General features: G+C 37.5%; 1 protein-coding gene across 3 annotated transcripts; it reads right to left on the bottom strand.

The window, feature by feature from the left end:
- Positions 1-1089: 1089 nt before the first annotated feature.
- On the bottom strand, positions 1090-27022 carry LOC5570733 (SRSF protein kinase 3). Of its 3 annotated transcripts, XM_021841671.1 has the most exons (4): positions 26836-27022; positions 26391-26510; positions 23863-26305; positions 1090-2669 (listed from the first exon to the last, which is right to left on the bottom strand). In XM_021841671.1, the coding sequence occupies exon 3, from the start codon at positions 26078-26080 to the stop codon at positions 24140-24142; it is 1941 nt and encodes a 646-aa protein (XP_021697363.1). In that variant the 5' UTR covers positions 26081-26305; positions 26391-26510; positions 26836-27022; the 3' UTR covers positions 1090-2669; positions 23863-24139. The 3 variants fall into 3 exon arrangements, with proteins under 3 accessions (XP_021697363.1, XP_021697364.1, XP_021697362.1); XM_021841672.1 differs by lacking the exon at positions 26391-26510; XM_021841670.1 differs by having other exon boundaries at positions 26391-27022.
- Between the last annotated feature and the right edge of the window lie 346 nt (positions 27023-27368).

Raw genomic sequence — 27368 nt, forward strand, 5'->3', positions numbered from 1 at the left:
TTAAAACAATGAAATGAAATTGAAATTAATTACTATTAACCAAACGTGTTTATTACGAATGTTCACCGTCTCGACACGGTGAGAATAACAATGGCGAATACGTTTTCTCTTAGGGTGGCCCAAAAACATATAGTTTAGGGCTGTGTAACTTTAAAAGGGTATCTCCACAAGTATTTCTACTGAACCAAAAATTGCAGTACAAAACAGGTGTCTAGCCAAGTAATTAATAGAAGGGAAAATCGACGAGGAGAAACTGATCACTGCAGGTACGCCCTTGTGATAATGAACACGAGATTTAAATCATTTTTTGGACAAAATCGAGCTTAAAATCAACTGTTTTTAGATAACTAGCTTCAGAGCTTCATAGCAAAAATATGTTGATATGGTTTTCAGCAAAACCGCCATAAAAAGCCACTAAATTGGATTGTCTACTAAGGGAACACACAACTATGAGATTTATTTTACAGCTCTTTCGAGCACTACACATTTCGCAAATTAGTCAGCAATAAATTTATCTGGCCAAAACATACAGCAGTATTCAATGTTCATCGGTTTGACTCAACTTCGTTAAAAATCGATAAGCCTGTAGATCCACCACAAAAGAAGAAAGGGTTTAATCAATTCCCTAAAACAACGACCAAACAAGTACAAACTATAGACACAGTGCCACCCACTATGCCGCCAAACCACAGCCCTCGGGTCAATCCATGCCATTCCGAACGAACCCATTCCACCCAGCTCCATCCGTTTCATGATAAAACGATGATACGAGTATAATGCAACGACGGCTACATAGTCCTATAGTCCTATGATGTGACACGGTACACATTGTTTCTCTCATGGTGGCGGAATGAGAAGGAACTGTTTACAGCTTTGTGTTTGTGTGTATGTCAATGTATTTGTGTGTACGAGTGAAACAGTCAGTGAGTGGCTACGTCTGGTTCCTAGTTTTCGCTATACCTACGAATGTAGTAATGATGCAATATGTTTGCTAATCTCTTTCACACAGCTCTTATTTTGTTATCCAGTTTAAAAAAGTGCCTGTATGCGACATAATCTCCAATGATTCTTCTCATTTGTTTGCTATTAACAGTAATAATAGGATTACCCACTGCTGATTTCCCCATCCATAATTTCCTCTTCCAATACTAACATGATCGCGGGTTTTCATATTTTGTTTTGTCATCCGGCTAACTATTGTTTGTATGCTACTCTATAACGTTATTGTAAATCTGTTTGGCGGCATTTTATCATTTCAGATCCTTGGGTCATTCGCCATATACTCATAAAACTGTTCAACCTACGAATTGTAAGTTCCTTTATCCTCACTCACACCCAAAAGAGATTTAGATCAAAGTAAAAAAACTATGTTAGTGATCATGCACCAATTACGTTACGCTCCAAGGCAGGGGTCAAGCCAAGCGAGCTAACCCTTACAAAATGTTTGGAGGTCTCATGCAAAAACCGTGACAAAGTGGGGGAAGGTGAAAAAGTTTAAATTTAGCGTGACACAATTTGCGTACCATCCCTTGTGCACGCTATGTCCAAAGGGGTTTGGTTATGAAACTTTCATGTACCTTTTTTCATATGGAGCTGCTCTTGATCAAAATTGTTTCTTATAAAATCAAGTAAAAATCGCAAAATGTTCTATCTTGATCATTTTCAGAAATCTTCTTTTGAAGTTTTTATAAATTTCTATAGAGGTTTATAACCTCCTTTGGACATAGCATGAAGTACTCCTTTGAATGGAAACCCCAAGGCTCACCCACTGACCAAGGGTATCTGAAACGACAAAAAGCACACGATGAAGAAGATTGGTCGTTCGTTCCGTTCCATCCTATTACCGCCTACAACTGCCAGCACTGCCTGTGCAGCATCCGCAAAAGCGGTTCCTTCCTGTTCTCGTTATCAACACCTCATCCCTCACTTCGCATCCTTCTACGGTACGCCCACCGAGTCCCCGCAAAACGACAAACGATACCCGAGATTTGCCTACCTGTCTACCGACCGACCAACTACAATGAATGTCAACCTGTCTCCCGATGCGAACTCATTTGCCATCTTTGCTTCGCATTGGCCGCCGTCCCCGGTGTCATGTCTCCATTGGTCGTCGTCGTCGTTCTTCCTTCCTGTTTAGTAGCTGCACCACTACGTACCTCATAACGGTGCTCCTACCCATAGTCGAAAAGTATTCCTCTTTTGCATAAACCCATTTCCTAATAGGGCGACAACGGTCGGTGCGTGCAGTAGCAGTGTGGCGTTGATTAAAGTAGTAACAGTTCTCCTCAGACACCGCCGCAGCTGACTTTTATGTACTCTGTTCGGTTTCTTTTATTCTTTTCAATATAACTAGGCGATACAAAATATTCACGTTTATTCGGTTTTGGTGATTATTTACTTCTTTTTTTTTATTATCTCATTTCATAATGTCTGGGTGTTGCTTCATATGCTTCCGTTAAGATTTAATTTCTCTTTAGCCTGTGTCTAGTGTTGAAACAATTTTTGTTACTAACTTCCCATAAATTCCTCTTCTTGCTGTTTTGTGTCCAGTGGTGATTTTGATTCCTGCGGCAGGATTCCATTTAGCGAGAACACCCCATCAGCTTGCCGCAGCAGCATGTAGCGGCATTCGCGTGTCGTGGTATTTCTCCCGCAGATGCAATGATGTGCTATTTTGAGGAAGAAAGAGAGAGAAAATAAAACAATAATTATTGTAAATAAAATAGAAATAAACAAAAATTATTTACTTGGCTGAACGAAAAGGCTATTTTAGGGCTCATTACAATAATCATCATGGACAGTAGGGTGCGGCTTATTTTTCAAAAGTTCTCAAAACCAAAAATTCGTGTGCTCTAATGAATTCAAATCACATTAAAAGAGAAACCTCAAAATCTGAGCCAAAAATATTAACATTTAGAGGTGGCGCAAGCGTCTTGAAGTTGAATTTTCAGGTTATAAAAAATGACCTTCAGTGAAGTACACATAACTTTGTTGTTTTTCAACCCATTTTAAAACTTTTAGCATCAATACCTTCAACATTAAATTTGTAAAAACTTTGTTGAACACCAAATTTGTCTAAAATCAAAACAAGTTTTAGTTAAAAGTAATTTATTCCAAACTTTTCCTCATTTTACTAAAAATTTCAACTTTCAATTTAATTGTTTTCAAACCTTTCATATATCACATTTCACTAAAAAAAAATGTCTTGACCAAGTTATTCAGCAAAAACTGCACAAAAACATTATTTTTTAACGAAAAATCCCAGTTTTGTCAAATCTTTGGCAGTTAAACATTGTCTCTTAAGCTGAAACTGTTTTTTCTCATTTGTTAAACCTTTGGGAAGGACTTTGTAACAATTTTTAAATAATTTTGAAACAAAATTATGTTTGCATATGTTAAAAAAATATTTGCACTATTCAACTCGTAATTAACCCATATCCACCCAGCGTCCTAAAAATAGGACAGAAGCCCCGAACGCCCAGCGTCCTGTAAATAGGACAGTACTTGTAGTGCAAATATCTTTAAAATAAAGAGGTTTACGAGAAAACTGTCTTCAGCAAAGTTGATTACAGGACTGCTGACTTCCACTTGGTAACTATTTAATTCAGAATTAATTCACAGGTGGCGCACAGACGCCAACAAATGGTGTCTTCGACAAAGTTGAACATCTAAATAATACCTATATGCATAAGACCTTATAAATTTGGAAAACTCTCCCGAAATGGCGCTAGTGAGCCAAAAATGTATTTGCTTATATTTTAGTCTGGTTATGAGATACAAAATTGTTGTCTTCGATATAGTTAATCAACTAAATGAGACCTATTCGCCTAAAACCTTATTAATTCGGAAAACACTCAAAAGATGGCGCTAATGGTCGAACATTTTGATTGTTTATATCTATGTTCAGTGATGAGATACAACATTGGTGTCTTCGACATATGTGTTCAGCTGAATCAGATCTATTCACCCGCAAACTTATTAGTTCGGAAAACATTCACTAGATGGCGCTAGTGGGCAAAGATTATATTTTGCTAATATCTCAGTCAAGTGATTAGATACAAAGTTTGTATCTTGGACAATGTTGAACAACTAAATGAATCCTATTCGCCTAAAACCCTTCTTCTTCTTCTCTTCTTCTTTCTGGCGTTACGTCCCAAGTGGGACAAAGCCTGCTTCTCAGATGTGTTCTTATGAGCACTTCCACAGTTATTAACTGAGAGCTTTCTTTGCCGATTGACCATTTTTGCATGCGTATATCGTGTGGCAGGTACGAAGATACTCTATGCCCTGGGAATCGAGAAAATCCTTTACGAAAAGATCCTCGACCAGTGGAATTCGAACCCACGACCCTCAGCATGGTCATGCTGAATAGCTGCGCGTTTACCGCTACGGCTATCTGGACCCCTAAAACCCTATTAGTTCGGAAAACACTCACAAGGTGGCGCTAACGGTCAAATATTTTTTTTATATTTCAGTCCAGCGATGAGATTCGAAATTGGTGTCTTCGACATAAGTGTTCAACTAAATGGGATGTATTGAAAAACTCTCCCAAGGTGGCGCTAGTAGACAAACATATTTTTTGCTCATATCTCAATGCAGTGATTGCATACAAAGTTAATATCTTTGACAAAGTTGAAGAACTAAATGAGACCTTTTCGCCTGAAAACTTATTACTTCGGAAATCACCTAAATGGCAGTACTAGGCACACATTATAATCACTTATATATCAGTCCACTGATTAAATCCAAAGAATGCTACTCGCCTAAATTCTTCTTAGTTCGGAAGTCATTCTCATGATGGCGTTAGTCTACAAATATTTTATTCGCCTATATTGAAGTCCAGTGATGAAAAACTTGGTATCTACGAAAACGATGATCAACTAAAGGAGATATTTTCGCAAAAAAAAACTTATTAGCTGGGAATTGCTTTTATGTGCGAAACATCAAGGAAACAACCAATAAGAAATTGATCTGCCTAGATCAAAACAATGGATACTTACTATCGAGTCGAGCAACAATCGCTTATTTCGGATGCAATGCTCCTTACATTTTTAGATGAACCTTGACACCATTTATACTGCTTCGCGTTGAAAAATGGGTTAACCAACGTGCGAAGTTCGGTTTTTTGACCAACTTCACCGCGTTGCAACTCGATTCTCAATAGTGCGCATAATGGCGGTGGGCATTGATGCGCACTATAGCGAAGTGACTCGCGACGCGGCGAAGTTGGTCAAAAATCGAACTTCGCACGTTGGTTCACCCATTTTTAGTCGCGAAGCAATATAGAGTAAAGTGGGGCAAAAGTTCGAGTGGGGTAAGAGTTTCTTTTTAAGATTTCTAGCTCAATTCAAAACAAATCTTATAAATGTCATGGTGGTTCGTATGCTATTCAAGTAAGAGACTTTCAATCCAAATATCATAAAAATCGATTTAGATTTGGAAAAGTTATTGCTATTTTTTGTTTTTCGACGTGAATATTGTAATTTTTGGTCAAACATTTCGTTGCATGGAATCAATTGAAGATAGAATCTTTTTCAATATTTTATGTGAGGGCGTTTCTAGGCCTATCACAAGGTTGCTTTGAGGTGTATTAGTTTTTGCATAAATGCTTGAAAACAATTTTTGGCCCTTAGTGGGGCAAAAGTTCGAATCTGCGGGGCAAAAGTTCGACCCATGTATAAACTCACGGAAAAATTTGCAAATTGTCTAAAATCCACATATTATCTTCAAATTTAGTCAAATTTGTCAGATCGTGTTAAAATTGTCACCAAAATTTTACATTTCCACCTAGTTTTGCGAAAAACTGCTATTTTTGAGTATATTACAATTAACCCGGTTTTGGGCAATTTTTTGATGAAAATTTAGTGTGTATTTTTCGTCAAACTTAAGTTTACGGTTGGTGTAAAGTATGCCTGTCATAAGAGGATTGATATTTTGAATTTTAGCCAGCAAACTTTTGCCCCACACTAGATTCGAACTCTTGCCCCACCGGTGGGGCAAAAGTTCGAATAAGACAATCAATTTTAAAACTGTTATAACTAAAAATGGGTAAATATTTTGACACAAGTTTGTTCAGCAAAATTATAGCCAATATGTTGAAGGTTCACTGTATGGTATTTGTTTTGTTTTAACTGCTATTGTTTTTCTGGAAACTTTGATCATATCACTAAGGTCGAACTTTTGCCCCACCTTACTCTATTGAAGGCTAAAAGAAGAAAACACATGTTTTGTTGAATGAAAAAAAAAAGATCTTTTGAAGGGAGTAAAGAATGAAAAAACCGACAAATGAACTGAACTCCAAGGGTGAAGGGCGGCTGTTAAATGAGAGTAAAATTGAATAGCCGCCAACCTAAGTCCAAAACCAGTTTTATTGCTCAACGTGGAAAAGTATTGCTGTTTGCGTTTGACGTGCAAATCTTGCTCGAATGCGTTCCAAATGCGGTAACACAAACCAATCAAAGGACACTTAGCAACCATGATCCATATCACGGCCAACCTAGCAAAGAAAAACGAACTTTGACTTCGCATTCCTTGTTGAAAATCTTACCGCATTTGGTGTTCCCGCATTTGATATTTGCATTTCAAACGCACACAGCAATAAAAATTATTATTCTCAAAATTACAGGTAATGCGCTTGAAAGATATTGTTTGCAAGCAGTTATATACTATGCGCTACTGCAGTGCGTTGTTGCCAATTTAATCAGAAAACTCTACCAAATTCCTAAAATGAATGTTCGAGAAAATTGATTACGCCTTCCAAATTGTTTGGTCGTATTTTTGTACAGTTAGTTGCTTTTTAGAACCAGCGACACGTTGAGGTAGCAGTAAAGAGCCTCCCTTGCTGAATTCACTCGGTCTTAGAATTGTGACGTTTGAGCGGGCACGCTTCCGTATGCTCCCCAGGTATTCTGGCCCGCTCTCAAAAACCTTGGACCGCGTGGATTCGGTTCTATCGGTGGATAAGATTATATGCATCAGTGATTCAGTAACTTCATCTTTATAGACGAATAATGTTGGATTCAGATATTCACGCCTGTGAAGCATGTAATAGTTGGAGTGCAATATTTGACTGTCATTGGACTGAAGGACTAACTTTTGATTAGCACTAACGAAATTCTGATATTGCCAAATATATATTTCGATCGCTGTCAGATCTGAGCCACATTGTATACTAATAACTTGGCCCAGAAAAAATATTTTGATAGTTATGTTTTCATTATCAGCTGGCAAGTTTTATAGAATCTTTTTAAAGACTATTCTGAAAATGTTTTTTTTTTTATCAAAATATTTGACGTAAAATTTTTTTTTGTTGTTGGTATAAAGGGTGTAAGTACATGTACTTGTATGGAAATGTATGTATGGATGTATCTTACTTACGTGGTAGAGCAGAAAATTCAATTGAAATCACTAAATAATTTAGTTCTTGCCTGCATCTTTCGTCTCTGTAATTTTTATTCTTTATGTTGCAATTTCTTTATCAGCGTACGTCCATAAATTACGTTATGCAAAGTTTTGCCATATTCATCCTCCTCAATTTGCCTCTATATCACACTTTTTGTATGGATCTCAATTTTTATATGGGAATTCACGTTTCCATGTAACCCCCTCCTTCTTCTTCTGTACGGGACGTAATTTATGAATTACCCCTCACCTGCAGTTTTTTTTTTTCAAATTGTTTATATTGTAATGGGTCGAAGAGCATGAAAATATATTTGATTAATCTCGGAAATAAACTTATAGAACAACTAGATATGGACGACACACTTTCATGAATTTTTTTGGATCCCCACCATAGACTTGAATTTTTTTGGTGAAATAAGGTTTAATTTATGGGAATACGACTATGAATAACAAAAACGGAGCTGAATTCCAATTGTGAGATACCTTGGGCGTTAACGGGTTAAGGCGAGATGCTTTACATATTTAAGTTTTATAGAAAAAATGCTATTTTCGGCAAAAAAAACTTAAATAATCCAAAGAAATTTGATTTTTTCATTGAAAAATCATGTTTGGGATAGTTTTTGTTAAAAACCTAAGTCAAACATATTTAAACAAAATTTTGTATGTACAGTTTGAAAGTAAATAAATTTTCTTCAAAATATGTTAAAAGATTTGGAATCGATTGAGTTTTAATGAAGTTATGGTCAAACAAAAATGATTTTTTTTAGCAAAATGAGGAAAAATTTGGATAAAAGTATTATTAACTCAGACAAGTTTTAATTTTAGACAAAATCGATGTTCTACAAAATTTTTATAAATTTAATTTAAAAAAAATGGTGCTAAAAGTTTTGAAAACTAACAAAGTTATGTTTACTTAACTGCAGGTCATTTTTTATAACTTGAAAATTCACCTTCAACACGCTTGCGCCACCTCTAAATGTTAATATTTTTGGCTCAGATTTTGAGGTTTCTCTTTTAATGTGATTTGAATTCAGTAGAGCACACGAATTTTTGGTTTTGAGAACTTTTGAAAAATAAGCCGCACCCTAATGGACAGGTTGTGACAATTTCAAACTACGTAATACTAAAAACCAGTGCAGCTTGTACAAATTTTACCGATTTGCTGAATAGTGTTTAGCATCGTCGCTTATTCACTTACAATCTAAAGGGTCCTGCCTTAGCCTCGTGGTAATGTCCCCAGCCAAAGCAAAGCCATGTTGAAGAAGTCTGGATTCGATTTAGACGGACAAGTTTTTTTTCCGTAATGGAAATTTTCTTTACTTCATTGTGCATAATATCGTCACACCTACCAAACGATAGGGAGCCGGATCCTATTCTTGGCACTTTTGATTCACTTGGGCAGTGGGGTTTTTTTAAAAGCTAGAGAACTAATATTTGGCCACAAGATGCGTCGTACTGAAGTGCTTCTTATTGCAAAGTTTCAGACAATTCGGCCGAGAAAAACCCCCCATGCCAAAGTGAATCATAGAAGTGCCCAAGTGGTTCTGCACCCTATATAAAGGCGAGATGGCAACTTCGGTAAGGAATATTCTTAATTAATAAGCTGAGAAGCAGGCTCTATCCATTTAGGGAAGTGATGCCAAGAAGAAGAATAATAATTCTAAAGGAATAATAAAACACTAACAAAACAAGCATTGTTTGCGAGCACGTCTTATGTTTGTTTTTCTTTTTTTTAAAGATATCTCTAGCAGTACTAATAGCGACTTAAAAATAGGAACTTCGGAGACCGTATGCTGAGACCAAAGAGTAACCACAAAGAGATCAAACAGGAATCAAGATACCAACATACAAAAACTCAACAGAAACCGATTGATAAGAGTCCTCATAAACATTCATTGGAGAATCCGACCAGATTGTTCTCTGAGAATATTTCCAAGATCTTTTATCCGTTTTTTTTTTTTTGAAAGTCATTACGAAAAGTATTTCTGCACATGGCACTGTATGTATTCTTTTCCATGATTTTCTTCATAGACATAGCACCACCGCGGAACCGACGTGACAGATGCGCTTCAAGACTATCCCCTGCTTTTTGTGTGTAATGGTTGTTGCTTCTAGACTGAGAATACCTCTGCATCACCACAATCACCACGGGAAGCGTGTTTATTAGTGAGGGAGGGAAAATATCTGGTAGTCACATTTGGTCGGTGATACGATCCATATGAGGAAAACTACGACTCTTACTTAAAGCTAGTATTACATTTTTGTCTCACGTAAAAATAGATAGAAATTAAAAAAGTACGTTGACATTCATAATTTCAAACTATTCAAAGGTCATTTTTTGCGTAATGAAAGGAATTTCTATATTAAAATTATAAGGAACAGGAATAAAGATTTATGCAGACACTTGTAGTGACGAACCATCCAAGGTTTGTTGATAAAAATATGTTATTATTAGCATGAAACGAGCTCACCAGGCGGTGATCCAACAAGAATATTTTTTCGCACTCGCACAACGCGGATCGGACACGATTGATCTTGATTCCGTCGATCGTCCAACAGGAGCATGTAACAGAGTCAAAAGACTACACACTACTCTCAATTTTTACAAATTTCGCTAACGCTAAAGGGGGAAGGTGGGTGTCCTCAAAATGTTACATACAAAACCGTAGAATATTTTTTATAAAAAGGGTTACAAGAGGGTGGTTGTTCAAAATGGCGATTTTCGGCGTTATGAAATCCATGAATGAACCTAATAATAGTTACCAGTGAATAATGATACAAAGTAATTTGTGCAAGTGAAGTGAAAGTGTAAACAGTGCGCATCGTACCTTCGTGCTGTGCGTACACGAATTCTCTCTGCTCTTGGAAGTTTTCTTAAAAACTACCTAAAGCAATAAAACAGTACTTTTCAGTGCTACACAAACAGTACTTTTCAGTGCTAAAATTAAAAACGGTACTTTTCAGTGCTACTTAAACAGTACTTTTCAGTACTATTTTTTCTACTATTGATCCCTTTACGATCCTTGTTTGGACCCGTGCCTTCGATTTTTCGTTGGACCCGTTGGCGAAAGCTAGCGGTGGTAATCCTTCTTGGACACCGTCTAGGGAAAAAACCTCTCGAAGGTCACGTCTTTCTCGTTTATTAACTAAACATGGTATCAACAACTAACAAAAGGAAGGGTGAATCTCTGAATTCACTACTTCCTTCCAAAAAAGTGGGTTTTAAAACTGTCACTACACGTGGCAAGAATGGAAGAAAGGACGCTTCCCCGGAATGCGAAGTTTCTTCCAAGGGTGAAATGAATAATTGTATTGAAATGAGCAATCAGTTCGATGCTCTAGACAAATTTTCCGAACACCAAATCGAAGCAGCCTCTAGCCCAGGCTCTTTGATTCAAGTGAGGAAGCAAAGAGTGCCGCCTATCGTGGTCAGTTGTTCCGAATTTGGGGGATTTAGGCAGGAGATCTTGAACTCCATTAGGGGAATCAAGGTTTCCTTCCAAATCGCAAAGAAAGGAGACTGTCGCGTTTTGCCGGAAACTCTTAAAGATCGCGAACTTCTTCTCAGATATCTTGAAGAGAAGAAGCACAAATTTTTTACTTATGACGACAAAACTGAACGTTTGTTCAAAGTCGTCTTGAAAGGTCTCTCAAGTGACTATAAGTCACCTGAAGAGATCAAAAATGGAATAAATGATTTACTTGGATTTTCCCCAGTCCAAGTAATCATTATGAAAAAGAGAACCCAATCTGGCATTGTTCGGAAAGGGCTTTCTCAAGAATATTATTTAGTTCACTTTAACAAAAAAGAACTAAATAATATTAAAGCTTTAGAAAAAGCTAAACTTATGTTCGATGTCCGTGTGACGTGGGAACATTTCCAGAAACCTGGAGGAAATTACCAGAACCCCACTCAGTGCCGTCGGTGCCAAAAGTGGGGTCATGGTACAAAAAATTGTCGCATGGATGCTAAATGCATGATTTGCGGAGGTTCTTCTCACGCTAAGGACGACTGTCCTGTGAAAGAAGATACCAGAAAATTTCAATGCGCCAATTGCAAGGGCCCTCACAAAGCTAACTTTTGGGAATGCATTTCACGCAAAAGAGTCGTTGAGGCTCGTGCCAAGCAGATGAAGGATAATATCCGTTACGATAACGGTCGTTTCCGGAATTTGCCTGGTAGAGTATCGAACAATGCTCATTTTTCAGTTAACGATCGCTTGATTAGGAATCATACCCACCAGGAAGATCATAATCATGCTCATTCACAAACAAATTTTAATCCGTCGGGTAGCCGTTCGAATCTTTCAATTTCGAATGTATCTACCCACGGTAAATCCTTTGCCGATATCGTAGCAGGTAATTTGAACTCTTCCCCTGTTCGTTCCATGAGTACCCATTCTACTTGTTTCAAATCAAATGGAAAAAACCCTACCGCCACAGGTAACTCCTACCCCGCTTCTTCGTCTACCGAAAATTCCAATGGGAAATCATCAGATGATATGTCTGCCTCTGATTTTAATTTTCTAACTGAACAATTGAATCTAATGATTGATGCAATGTTCAAAGCCACCACTATGACTGAAGCAGTCCAAGTAGGTGTAAAATTTACAAATAAAATTGTTATTGGATTACGTTTTTCTAATGGATCCAAATAATAATTTAAATGTTTTAAATTGGAATGCTCGTTCTCTGAATGGTAAAGAGGACGAGCTGTTTAATTTTCTTACAGCTAATAACGTGCATATAGCAGTTATTACCGAAACTTATTTAAAACCTGGATCCAAATTTAAAAAAGATCCTAACTTTTTTGTTTATCGTAATGATCGACTTGATGGGGCATGTGGGGGAGTTGCAATCATCATTCATAGGCGTATAAAACATCAACTGTTTTCGTCATTTGAAACTAAAGTTTTTGAAACTTTAGGTGTTTCTGTTGAAACACAGTTTGGTAAATATACTTTCATAGCTGCCTATTTGCCTTTTCAATGCTCTGGACAGCAAGTTAATTGGCTTCAAACTGACTTGCGAAAATTGACTCGCAATAAGTCAAAATTTTTTGTCATTGGTGACTTTAATGCCAAACATCGGTCATGGAATAATTCTCAAAGTAATTCCAACGGCAGAATTTTATTTGATGAGTGCTCTTCAGGATATTTCTCAATTCAATACCCTGATAGCCCTACATGTTTTTCCTCTTCTAGAAATCCATCTACGATTGACTTGGTCTTAACCGACTCTAGTCATCTTTGTAGCCAATTAGTTACTCATGCTGATTTTGATTCTGATCATGTCCCTGTTACATTTCAAATATCGCATGAAGCGATTCTCAATCCTATCAGCTCCACTTTCAATTATTTACGAGCCGACTGGAATATATATGAAACGTATGTTGACTCTAATCTTGATGTTAACATTTCTTTAGAAACTAAAATTGATATTGACAATGCTCTTGAAACTTTAACAAATTCCATTGTTGAAGCCAGAAACATTGCAATTCCAAAATGTGAAGTAAAATTTGAATCCGTGATTATAGACGATGATCTTAAACTCTTGATCCGTCTTAAAAACGTGAGGAGAAGGCAATTTCAACGCACTCGTGATCCTGCTATGAAAATTATATGGCAGGACTTGCAGAAAGAAATCAAGAAACGTTTTGCTGATTTAAGAAACAAAAATTTTGGAAATAAAATTTCTCAATTGGACCCCGGCTCTAAGCCCTTTTGGAAATTATCTAAAATCTTGAAAAAACCTCAGAAGCCTATACCGGCATTGAAAGAGGAAAACAAATTATTACTAACTAATTGCGAAAAAGCTCAAAAACTTGCTATGCAGTTTGAAAGTGCGCACAATTTTAATTTAGGACTTACTAGTCCAATTGAAAATGAAGTTACTCAGGAGTTCGAAATTATTCTTAATCAAGAGAACGTTTTCGAAAATGCCTGGGAGACTGATTTGGAAGAAGTGAGAACTATTATTAGAAAATTCAAAAATATGAAAGCTCCTGGCGATGATGGAATTTTCTACATCCTCATCAAGAAACTTCCAGAAAGTAGCTTATCATTTTTAGTTGATATATTTAACAAATGTTTTCAATTAGCATATTTTCCTGACAAATGGAAAAATGCTAAGGTTGTTCCAATTTTAAAACCAGACAAAAATCCTGCAGAAGCTTCTAGCTATCGTCCAATCAGTTTGCTTTCCTCCATCAGTAAACTTTTTGAAAAGGTTATTTTGAACAGAATGATGGCCCACATCAACGAGAATTCAATTTTTGCCAATGAACAGTTCGGATTCCGCCATGGACATTCGACCACTCATCAACTTTTACGTGTAACAAATTTGATCCGTTCCAACAAATCTGAAGGCTACTCTACTGGTCTTGCTCTTCTAGACATAGAAAAAGCATTCGACAGTGTTTGGCATGAAGGTTTGATTGTAAAATTGAAAAATTTTAATTTTCCAACATACATTGTTAGAATAATTCAAAGTTATCTGTCAAATCGTACACTTCAGGTTAATTATCAGAACTCCAGATCTGAAAGACTTCCTGTAAGAGCTGGTGTTCCCCAAGGCAGCATTTTGGGACCAATATTATACAATATTTTCACATCTGACTTACCTGAGTTACCTCAGGGATGTCAAAAATCTTTGTTTGCGGATGACACAGGCCTCTCCGCCAAAGGACGAAGCCTGCGTGTCATCTGTAGTCGATTGCAAAAAAGTTTGGATATTTTTTCTTCATACTTGCAAAAATGGAAGATTTCTCCTAATGCTTCCAAAACTCAACTAATAATATTCCCACATAAACCAAAAGCTCTTTATTTGAAACCTTCAAGTAGACATGTTGTCACGATGAGAGGGATTCCAATAAATTGGTCAGATGAAGTTAAGTATCTAGGACTCATGCTAGATAAGAATTTAACTTTCAAAAATCACATTGAGGGCATACAAGCCAAATGTAACAAATATGTAAAATGTCTCTATCCCCTTATTAATAGAAAATCAAAACTTTGTCTTAAGAACAAGCTTTTGATATTCAAACAAATTTTCAGGCCAGCCATGTTGTATGCTGTACCAATATGGACTAGCTGTTGTAATACCAGGAAAAAAGCTCTGCAGAGAATTCAAAATAAAATTTTGAAAATGATTCTGAGGCTTCCTCCCTGGTATAGTACCAATGAGTTACATAGGATATCCAATGTTGAAACATTGGAACAAATGTCAAATAAAATAATCAATAATTTCAGGCAAAAATCGTTACAATCTTCTATTGCCACGATTAATGCGTTATATGTTTAGGTTAAGTTAGGTTAAGTATATTAAAAACTTTTTTTTTTCTCTTATAAGCAGGTGAAATCAACTCACCTGTAAAAAATCTGAACTGCTACGGCAAATGAAATGTAATATGTTGTTAACAAAATGTTAATAAAATCTTAGATTTGTTTTACCAAATTAGGATGATAGTGTTGTCTAATAACACAGAACACCTAGATATAAGAAATAATGAATGTAATGTTTGGAATGATACTAATAAAAAAATTAAAAAAAAAAAAAAAAAAAAAAAAAATAAAAAAAAAAAAAAAAAAAAAAAAAAAAAAAAAAAAAAAAAAAAAAAAAAAAAAGTGAAAGTGTAAAAAATAGCCTTTCCAGCCTTCAACTGTAATTTTTTGAGAAAGATTGCAACACTGTCTTTTTAGAAGCCATCTCTTTGATGTACGTTTGGTGAGCTGTGAGTTACGTTAATTTCCATCCAAAGCCTACTTAGCACCATTCAAAACCAAAAAATAAAAAATAAAAATAAATGAGAACTTTTCTTGACATTCTGCTGCTCTGCTTCTAGGCATTACGTCCGCATTGGGACAGAGCCTGCTTTTCAGCTTAGTGTTGTTATGAGCACTTCCACAGTTATTAACTGAGAGCTTAACTGCCCATACTTGCATAACAGTCCCATTTATATATGAAATCCCATATAATATGGGACTGTTATGCGAGTATGGGCAGTTAATTTGCCAAATTCGCCATTTTTTACATTTGTATATCGTGTGGCAGGTACGATGATACTCTATGCCCAGGGAAGTCAAGGAAATTTCCATTACGAAAAGATCCTGGACCGACCGGGAATTGAACCCAGACACCTTTAACATGGCTTTGCGGACCACTCGGCTAAGGAAGGCCCCATTCTCATGACATTACAAAAAGTACTACTTGACATGTTATGGCATGTTTTTTCATGATTTGGTCATAAAATTTACATAAATTATTCTTTGTTCTTTATTTTAAATAAATTATAAGAGTATTTCCAAGCATTTTTTTTAACAAGCTTTCTAAGGAATTCCTTTTGCTCAAGAAACAGAACCCCAGAAATTTTACAGTAGATTCTCCTGAAATCGTTTTAGAAGTGTCTCTAGGAAGTCATAAGTTCTCCAGAAGTTGTTCTGTTGATTTTTGATCAATGTCCGTATTACCGTCACGGTGTACTACATTACGAAGGTGATATATTCCGAAAACTGACAGTTACTTGACAACGTCATTCCTATCCACCTCGAACAAATTTGCGAAAAAAATAATCTAGTGGTCCTGAAGGTATATGGTACGATAGGAGTGACGTCACATGTTTACAATGAAACTTGATATTTATATCAGTAAAGAGCCTGCCTTGTTAATTTTTATGCCGTGTATTACCGCTATGATTTAAGGCGAAGTAGGCCGTCTTTGAAATTCGTACGCGTCGGTGATGATTGTTGCTTATTCATCTCACAATTTCAAATCAAAGAAAATTAGTTGGTTTTGCTTGAGCTTGATTGGCCGCCCGTGGTTGCTACTCCAGTATCGCCAGATCAGCTGCACTTACACAAGGAACCAGCCAGATGACTGCTTTGGACTAACAGGCACCCTCAGTGTATAAGTGCTGGTGATCTTCTATTTTTAGGCAACAATGGTGCCTGCCAAGTCAGAATGCAGACCAATGCACATTGGTCCCAAAGCCATATCTAGGAAGACAAAAATGATAGCGCCTAAACCGTCAATTTTAGATATATGGTGTCTTTGGCAAAATTTCTCCATATTTTCCAGACATTTTTTTCAGTGATGTGAAATAAGGGTGGCCCACATGGTTTACGAGATCAGCAAATAAATTTTTTTGCTGACGCATTTAGGCCTACACAATGTTTTACAATGTTTTAGAACAACCAATTTTGAGCAACTTTGCCGAAGAACCCAAATTTCTATCTCTCATGGTTCGCGAGTTATGATTTTTTTTAACAAAAAAGTTAGGGTGGTACTGAAAAATCAGTTTTTTCTTGATAACTTTTTATACGATAATTTCTCGCAAAAACTTTGTTCTGAGCGCTTTTAGAACTTTTGATTACGCAACGTTTTGCCGAAGACACTACTGTTCTATCTCTTACGGTTACGGAGTTATTGGAGATTTTCTTCGAAAAAATGATTGTTTTCAAATGCCGATATCTCCGAAAGGCGCAAACGGATTTTCAATATATTATCGCCATTAGAAAGATTATCTCTTTCTTTGTTTATGGCGAAAAAACTGTGAGGACGTTTTTTGTTTGAAAAGATTGACAAAATTTTGAAAATAATATGTTTTTGAACGAAAATTGTCCATAACTTGAAAAATAATCGAGATAGCTCTTAGGTGCCTTCAGCAAAAATGTGCAGAATTGAAAGTTCTGAAAGTGTTTCATACAAAGTATTCATAAAAAATCAACGCTTTAAGATATATTCACCATAAACCAAATTTGATATGGTAAAGAATGCAAAAAAAAGAGATATTTGCTGGAACAGCCGAATTAACTGTATGTAAAGTCATTAAAAATTGAATATTTTGTATTGATATAAGATCGATCACAGTAAGCGAAATCTAAGGAATAAGAGGTAGGAAAGTTAATTGCTGAAGCAGCTTTACCAGTGATCCATGGAACATCAATCCATTAACGAAGTCTTGTTATTTCACGCGACATAAAGTTTGTCCACCTAACCTATGACGTGGTCGGTTATGAATTGCTACCGCTTCGGTTTACTAAGCAGAAGGTCATGCGTTCAATACCGGTCCCCAGTGATGCATTTCAAACTGAACGCGAGCCAAAAGTGAACTGAACGCGTTCTAATTTTGCACGTGAACTCAGTAAACAATGAACTGTCGTGCAAGATTCTAACGCTGCTCACGAACGGCCCGTTCACTTCAAAGCGCAACCCATGACTACAATTTTCTTCTCGCGTTCATTTTCCAGCTCCAGCTTTTGAACTGATCAATGTTCAAGCCTACCGTGAGGACTTTTACCAAAATCCACCAAAATCTGGTAAAATACTTAATTTTTGTTTAAAATTTGTTTTTTGATATATTGCTACAATAGTAATAAAAAAGCACGCGAAGAATTTTCTTGGCAAATATAAGTTTATTACTTTAATAAAAAATAAAATAGCTTTAAAAATATTGAAAAACGTCCAAATTGACTGCCCGTTAAAAAAAAAAATGCTAAGGGAGTACCTCATCACTTAAGTCATTTGAAGCAAATTGAAGAGAATATAATTCAGATTTTTAGTATATAGGCACTAATTTATGTATCGAGCAATCGTCACTGGTAAAATGCAACTTATTTTCTCTTCATTTTCTTATTCTTCTTAAGTGCGCATAGTAAGGAACCATTTTTCAACTATGTTCCTTCACTAGTTTAAGCGTATTTAGTAGAAATGTTCGCCAAGGGTCAACGCAAAAAGACGTAGTTTGTACCCTTTTTGTATGTTGGCTTAGATATTAGAAAACTAAGTTTATTACATGTTTTGGAAATCATATGATGATAAGGATTATTTTGAGAGTTGGATTGAATTATAGATAAAATTACCTTCATCAAGTAAACATCTATGTTAGAGACATTCCACGCTCCACAGAGGACATAAAGCCGTATAAAGCAAGAACATGAAGATTAATTCAGAGTTTAAATGCTAGTAATGCTTTTAGTAAAATACTTCAACTGTTAGAAAGAATATATCGAGTGCGCAGGGTTAGGAACCTAAATGCGCAGAATTAGGAGCATTGCAAAAATGAGTGCGCAGAGTTAGGAACACGGACACCCATGAGAAAAAATAAAAATTTGCGATAAAAATCATTACTAAGTGATGCTTTTATATTTTTTCCTTATACATAAGATCAATAAGTATTTTCTCCCAAAATTTCAGAGTATTGTGTTCTGTTTTCAATTAATTACAGCTGTTTGAAATTTGAAAATCCTTAAGTGCGCAGAGTATGGGGCCTTCACGGTACTTCAAGACTAACAATTCAAAAGGCCTCATCTCCAAAAAGTAAACAATGAGTAAAATGCAATCTTGTTTTGTTTTTTTTTTTTTTTTTGTCGGTAGCGATAGGGGTAGTACTGGCACTCTTAATCTGCCCTAAGCTCCTTCCCAGCATTTGCTTTTATAAGCCAGACGTTCCTAAGCAATGTTGCTCAAATGGTCACTGTGTTCCCTAGCAGCAATCAGCCCTTGCCGTAGTTTTGCAGTCTAGTAGTTCAGACTACTATCAAACTATGATAAGGCCTGAAATGCTACTAGAGTGGTTAAAGTGAAGGACGAAATAGTTTTATTAAAAGGTCCTCATTCCCCATTTCAAATCATCACTCACTATCGTCACTTTTATTTTCGACACTATCACGTATATCACCGATTATCACTCATCAACTTTCGTAATACACTTCAGATATACTTTCCATAATATCACTTTTCACATCACACCATTTTCATATAAATTCATTGTTATTACCATTTACCGTCTGTTAGCATTACTAAGTAATTAAAAGATATTCTATTTAAATGTATCATTGTTTTTGTTGCTGAAGAGTCATTACTATTCAAACTACGATTTAGCACCATGATCAAGAAAGTTACAGTACAAAAAATCACTTCCATCCATTCTTCTGCACTCGCTGTCATTATAAACACTTTTATCATGCACGTTTGAAGAAGACAATATTCAGAGAAATTATTGCACAATGTATTATGGCCATTATTAAATTAGTAGAGTTCACATTATTATTATATTTTTAACAAAACTATCCGAATCACTTCCACTTTCATTTTCAAATTTTCATCACCATAGATTTTATTATAAAATCACTATTAGCACCTTCACAATCACTAATTTTAATAACGACGAGTGTAGCGCACAGTTCCACCAAACACCCATTCTTATGTTGCATTATAAAACGATTGATCACACGTTGGCTTCGAAACTTAACCACCATTGCTGATTGGTACAAAGGATGCTACAGCTCGTGTGAACGAACTGAAACATCAACAACCTGCACTGGTTTATAAGTAACTAATGAGCCCTGGCGGTCCCTCCGTTCGAAGAGGACCTGATAATATGTCGAAACTTATTAACAGATCCTCTGCCTGAATGCAGCCGTTTCATGATAAATCATGAACCGTTGGAGGTGTGCCAAATTATTGGGAAGGTGATATGTTTCACAGACGGGTATTATTATGGTGCACCTTCTACTTTGGCACCGTCAAACCCTATGATCGTGGCCAGGGAAGAACAAGTAAAGTTGATGAGAATGGAATAAATTTAAGTAGAGTAGAATTGAATAGAATACAGATAAGGTACCGCGGGGCAAGTGGGTAAATGGGGTAAGTGAAAACAATTGATATATTTTACTGAATATGTGAATTAACGTTTTAAACTCATGCGTAAACCTTTGAGGTCATTGAGAACATTACGATAGATAAGATATTTCTGAGATTTTTCAGCCATTATTGTATAATATTTCATTTTCATTTTCATTTTGCAGCGTTTGGTGGGGCAATGAGAGCGCAAGTCAGTCCAAAGCCGGGGTAAGGGATAGGTAATGGCCGTAATAGTCTATGCGGACCACTTGAACACCATCGGAAAGGATAAGAAGGGTTGGGGTAGGGTATAGGGAATGGAGAAGACTTGACACAGTAATGCGATTAATGCTGCAAAATGTAAATGTGCTGAAAGCAATTTAATTTGAGTTTTGAAGTTTGATTTGACTTATTAAAATTCCAAATAGATCGGCCATTGTACAAGTAAGAAAGAATATGCTGATCGCTTTCTAGAAATTTTATAAACAACAAAATAATAACAATATGAGAGTGATGCTAAGGGCTGCTGATGGCACAATGCGACGCTTTAGGAAATTTTGATACTGAATGAACATTACTATACAGAGCGCAATTTAATCGATGGTGATAACTTTACAAACTTTATCTGTTTTTACACTGATTGACGATGCTGATTTATATAAAAAATATTTAAAAAATATTTGATATTAGTTCATTTGTTTGTGTGATCTAGGTGTTAATAATAGAAAAATTTTACATACCCTTGATGAAATACTTCCCTGACCAGAAATATTATATTTTGAGCGCCCTTTTCGAAGCTATTCTATCCAGGTATCCATGTACTGCTTTCAATCCTGAAATTATTCTTATTGTGCATGCTCATGCATTATATTAGTGATGCTCATAATCATGCAACAGATAAGAAGGAGAGAAAAAGAGAATATAGGAACAGTGATTAGTAATGAGTTAATTATGTAGTTTTGTTAGAATTATAAACAATTAAACAGCAGTAATGAATAACTTATAAAATTACTTTGCAGCATAGCTGAGCCTTTCGGAACGTAAGACCGATGTATAAAAATAATTTGTTTCGAAATTGTCCGCGTGGTCTTCTAGTGCCCCTATTAGATCAGAATCAGTCATAGACATACATATCGAATGCTCGCCATGACCCTATGACCAACATTTGTATATGTATAGACTTAGCTGATGTGGCTTTTCTAATAGGTAGTTCTTTCACTCATTGATTGTCTTCAAAACCTTGTCAAGTATAGAAAATTGATTTTATTTCATTTATTACTACATTAAAGCTACATTGTACTTATTAAGTATTAGGTATTATTTTATGTTTTTATCACTATTGATATTATCAAGGCCAGAATTCCCAGTGAGTGAAGAATTTTATAGTACTAGAACACCATAGAAGATCGCTTAACATTACCTAATCATGGAACGGCTTTTTGCTCTATTATTTTAGGTAGATGCTATTGATCTCCCTTTGCTCCTATCCGCAACCCGGTGCACGCGCCCTGTTGGTTTTCGAAAACCTCGTAGAAGATTACAAACCGTCAATGGCATTCCCAATTACTACCCCACATTGCACATTCAAGGGTCTGATTGTGCTCCTAACCCACCCTCAGTCTGTAATCTTCTCGCCAGTTTGAAATTATATTTTCCCGAAGTGAAAGTAATTTTGATGAGTGATAGCGTAGTGCAGCCCAACTGCATAGTACAGTAGTTTAACCAGAATCTTTAGGTCAGAAGATAAAATCTAAATTTTGTAATAAAAAGGTTGCCATTGCTTTGAAATTTACCCAACATCTAATCAAAACTACTAACAACAGCGATCAATTATCAAAATTCATCGCTCCCTGGAAAATATAATCCCAAGCCCAGGGAACCATACCGTACCATATTTGACGCGGGTCCAAACTTGACGCATTTTCTAATTAATGTTATCATAAATTAATTCTAGATCAGACTAGCACTCGAAAATGTATTGCTTAATCTTTATTTACATGTTATTGAAGGATTCCAATCGAAAAAAGTTTATATTTGATTGATAATAGTTAAAAAATAAAATTTATTTGGAAATGCATCCGACAAGTGCGTCATTTTTTTCATTCCTTAGTGAATGTGCTAACTATTGTTGATCAATTTTCGTGAAATTATTGTGCTGTTTTACAGCAATATCATCAACAACAGTCAGTAATATTCTTTTATTCATGAATTGACGTCGAAAGTTTTCTACTTTTAAGCTTTAAGACATATTTTTGTATGAAAATCTTGTGCGTCAAGTTAGGCACGCAATGTTCCTAATTATTTGCTATTTTGTTCAGCATGTTTTGTTGAATCGAAAATAGGAAAATAAATATTTATGGTGCTTGCATTCAAAAAATCCGTCCGCAGAACAATCCAAGGCTTTATGTAATCACATGTAAAGGGTCATCCATAGATTACGTCACGTTTTCAGGAAGAGGAGGAGGTTCAGAGAAACGCAACGATTCGTACAAAATATTCGCACTTTTCATAAAATAAATGTGGCCAAGGTTGAGAGGGGTTGAAAATTGTACAATTTATCGCGGTTTATGGACGTCCCCTAATGTTTCAAGGAAGCTTCAATAAATGCGTCAGGAGGTGAGTTGTAGGTTCAATGGTTTGTTTCGTATAATTTATACAATAGGGGGTGTCCACGAGATACGTGTCACAAAAACATACCATTTTCTACAAAAACCCCGCCCATCCGCCCTACTTCACACTTTTTATATGAAGCCTTTAAAAAACTTGTATGATTCGTCACATCTTGCAGAACACCTCCTTCCCCCTAATAACATGACGTACTTAATGTATGACCCATATATGGTTCTCGATCTATTTCGAGGCCTATACTGCCGTTGGTTCTACGCATATTTGTCCCGCGGTCCATATAGGTGACATAGAACATGGGACAAGTAGGCGTAGTTCACGTGTTATAAGTAACGAAGATTATCAAACGGCCATTTTTGGAACCGGTTGTTTTCGTTCTAGTTTTTGACCAATTTGTCCCTTATTTTAGCAACTACCTTCCCCGTTCCAGCGCAACATAGTTTCCAAACCTTTCCCTTGTTTGATATCACGACGAAAATACATTAAACTAAACAATAATGCTTAACTATGGATTGAACTCAATCGCCGGTTTTATTTTCTACACTAACTAAACGCATAGCAAAAGTGACTACCGAATGACGTCATTCAAAACTTTTTCCAAAGGTTCTAACTTTTATGTCCTCTATAAAACGCTTTTTTCAATTAATTGAACTTTTGAATACTGAAACTCTTGTATATTTTAAACTTTAGCAATTATTTGTAAGTGCGTCAAATAAGGAACATAGTGCGTCAAATTAGGCACATTGAAGAATTGATGCGTCAATTAAGGAACCTAATGTGTTCCACAAAAAGTCAATCAAACGTAAAGAAAAAAATCGTTCAATATTGTTTTACTGATTTTTTCCTAATTCTATAATAGTTGAGCTATCATAGGTTCAAATTTCAACAAAATCGGATAGATTTAGACGATTTGACAAGTGTTTGAATTTAGAATTTTCTTAACCGCGTCAAATATGGTACGTCCACGGTATAGATATGTACCGACGAAAGAAAAATCCCCTTCCCCATTGTGAAAAACGAGCACACGCCCGTCAACCAGTAAACTATATTTTCTCCCGTTCCTAGTCTATACCATCGAGCAGAATAAACACTGGTACGCCTCACCAAGATCTAAAATAGCAAACAGAGCCAACAAAAGAATATTCCCCACCTTGCGCTACTCCTTTTCATTTCATACTGTACGTACATGCATTGAAGATTGAAGAGAAAACTTACAATTTTCCTAGTTGTATCTTATTATCCTCAGCCGCCGCGCGTTTTTCTCGTTCCTCTTCCGCTCCTCCGCTATTTTCCTGTCTCGTATCCTTTTGTCATTCTTCATTCTTCTTCGCCCCTCCCCCTCCCACTCCGTGCACTGTGCAATATCATTTATGGCTCTCTTCCTCTCTGTTTTCACTTGCCACACGTATCACCGATTTTTTCTTCTAGCGTTTCCCGCTCATTCTTTACAATTTTCTTCCCAAACACACACAAAACTCCGCTTCGATTGATTTTAGTGCTTCAGCCAAGAATGCGCCAGACACTCAGCTGCGGTCGCTCGGTTCTTCGGGTCGTAATCCAACATCGGCGTCAGGAAATCACTAAACTCGATCGCTTCCTCTAGCTTCCAGTCGTACTTTTCCCGCAGCACTTCGACGAGGCCCCACGGCTTGAGCCCGGTGATGTTCCGCAGCTCACCCTTCGAGTTGAACGCATGGTTGGACATCCGACCGGACAGGGCAATCCGCTTCGGGATGGGACCAAGCAGTTCGATGATGTGGGCAATATGATCGTCGTCGCGGCAATAGTTATCGCCCGAGTGCGGCTCGAACAGATAATCTCCGGTGGCCATTTCGAATGCCATGCAAGCTGTGCTCCAGATGTCAGCCGAAGTGTTGTACCCCGATCCGATGATTACTTCCAGGGAGCGATACTGCCGAGTTTGGATGTCCTCGGTGAAGTGTTTGTCCACCCAACATGCATTGCCCAAGTCGGCAATCTTGACTTCGACGTCGCACACTTCGAAGGTCGGGTCTTTGCGTTCTTTCACCCGGGACAAGATCCGACGCATCGAAGCGCTGATATCCAACTTGTTGCTAGATGAGGCAGGATCTGAGGATGAGGCAATCGGGAGAGGTGATGAGGAAGCTTTCTCGGTAATCGAGTCGTCATTGTTGTTGGAAGCGGACTGATCCGGACTGGGCGTGGCGGAAGTGTTGGAGGTGGCGTTTGGTTTGGAGGCCGATTTGGGAGATGGTTCATCTTCATCGCCGGACGATACGGATCCGGATCGGTCCCCATTCAGAAGCCGAGGGCTTTCCGGTGAGGCTATCGGAGATTCACAATCAACCTGATTTTCCTTCAAACTGGCGTCCACATCTCCGTTCTCTAAACTACCGAATTCAAGCTTCTGGATGTGCTCCATCTGCTGCCGGATGAGTTCCGTTTGCATTTTGGCCTTCTTTTTGAGCTTTTTCTTCTTGGTCTTGCTCATGTTTTGGCTAATTGGCTGCTCCTGGAATTGTGGCGGGGCAGCTGAAATCAAGGAATACGGCAGACGACATCCCATCGTGTGAAGTTCCGTAGCTTCGCAGGCCAACTTTCGGATGTAGCTTTCGTCCACGCAGAGCAGGACATTCTCCGGCTTGATGTCGGTGTGAATCACTTTGCATTTCGAGTGCAGATAGTCTAATCCTTCCAGCACCTGTCGGATGATAGACTTGACATTAGGCACTGGAATTCCTCGGTAATTGCTCTTCAGAATCAACTTTAACAGATTGTGCCCCAGCACTTCGAACACCATGCAAATGTGAGTGCCATTCACTCCGGTTATTCGGAAATCGTTCAACAGCTGAACCGTTTTGTTCCGTTTCGGATCGGCCGGGTCGGCATTTCGTATCGATTTCAAAATTTGAATCTCATCCTTTGCCGTATCGGTGAAATGCTGTGCAGATTTGACAATCTTCAGAGCAACGTATCGTTTCTCCTCCAGATCCCAACTGAGCCACACCGTAGAAAAGTGACCCCACCCAAGTTTCCGGATGACATGATAGCGCTGCAGGAACAAATCTCCTAATTTTACCGGATGGTAACCACCCCGACAGTAATCCTCTCGGCCTTCCTGTTCGCCTTCCCTTTCATCACTACTGTAGCCTTCAGCGTCATCCAGCAGCCTCTCGTCCGGATCGTCGATGCTCTCATTCGAGCTGCTGTTCTTCTTATTACTGCTATTTAAGCTCGAATACTGCTGCTGCTGTTGTTGATTGTCATTCACCGGAACCGGATTCATCTCATTATCGGAAGACACCTGGCTTTGCTCCCTCTGCTGCTGGTTCTGAGCTGCTGCTGCCGCTGCGGCCGCCTGTTGTTTGGCCTTTTTCTTCGCTGCCTTATGACGCTTCTTTTTCGCCTGAATCGTTAGTACATGCCGATTGGTGTCGGATTTTGTGTTCATTTTTTGCCTTCCACACTGTCGTCGTCAATTATCTTTTCTGCGTCCACAATTCCACCACCACTCAGCACAGACAGCACTTCCCTTTAGGATCTATCGATTCTCACTCTTCCGACAGGAAGTTCACACTCGGCGTACCAAATTCCTGCTTCCGGACCTGAAAGGCGTTTCTTGCACACTGTTATCTGGCTTATGCAACCTGCTTCCAGCAAAACAAACGCCCCCGAACTAAAAATACAAAACGGAAAAGAAAAATCACTAAAATCGCACAGCTTCACACGCTTTTTTCCTGGTCGAAAATTGGTTTACGTACCACCTTACACTTCGAAAAAAGGAAGAAATCGTCCGGAATTTTCCTTCCCTTGTCAAAACTGCGACGAGATCAGAATCCACGAAGTGTGCGATGCGAGATGGACCAACCAATGGTCTTAGCCTGTCGAGTACGACAATCCAAAGAAAAAAAAAAAAAGAAGTGTGCGATGCGATGTTTATCCACCACCAACACCACTGGCTGACGTTTTGCTCTTTTTATTTTTTTGACAGCCAAACTCGACACAACACACATCCAAAATTTCCCTCTGATGAAAAGAGCCTCCTCTCCCTCACACCAATATTCTGCTTGTTCTTCCGCGGATTCTCCCAAACCCCAGAGAGCCGAAAGCAAAAAAACTTCTAGACTGGCTTCTAGATTTTTTCACCAACTTTTCCGGGGATGAAATTTTGCACTTTCAATTCCGTTAACGTTTCCAATCACTCACCCGAAGACTGCTATTATTTACCGGAAACAAAACGAAAAACTGCGACTGAAAATGCCTTTTTTTCGGACCCGCGACGACCGAGAAACTGAAGAAACGAATAAGAAAAACCATTACCAACGCAACCGCACGCAGCAAACTACCGTCCACTAGATATCGGGAATCGGGAGGTTCTCGCTTCGGCGTTCGTTCGGCTCGACTCCCAAACTTCTCTCTGTTGATTCTGGTACGTATACACAGTAAGAAAAACTGCAAGACTTTTTTAAAAACATCGCATAAGCTACCCAGGAAAAGTCTACAAGCGAACTAGAAATGCGCAGGAGTTCTCCGATTGGGAGTACACGGTCGTTTGCGAATACCCTTTAATGGGTAAAAATTCACCCATTTTCGCTACACGGGAAAAAATTCTGTGGTAAAAATAACTATTTTAGCTGACTACGCCCATTCTTGAAACTACCATGGAAATTCAGATCAATTTACTATGTTTACGGTACACCCCACCACATTACTGGTACATTTGACAGGAATAATTTACA

Source organism: Aedes aegypti, chromosome 2 (assembly GCF_002204515.2).
Source record: "Aedes aegypti strain LVP_AGWG chromosome 2, AaegL5.0 Primary Assembly, whole genome shotgun sequence".
Classification (NCBI taxonomy): domain Eukaryota; kingdom Metazoa; phylum Arthropoda; class Insecta; order Diptera; family Culicidae; genus Aedes; species Aedes aegypti.

Coding starts and splice junctions, on each gene's coding strand:
- LOC5570733 (XM_021841672.1), bottom strand. CDS start 26,080: ATGAACACAAAATCCGACACCAATCGGCATGTACTAACGATTCAGGCG.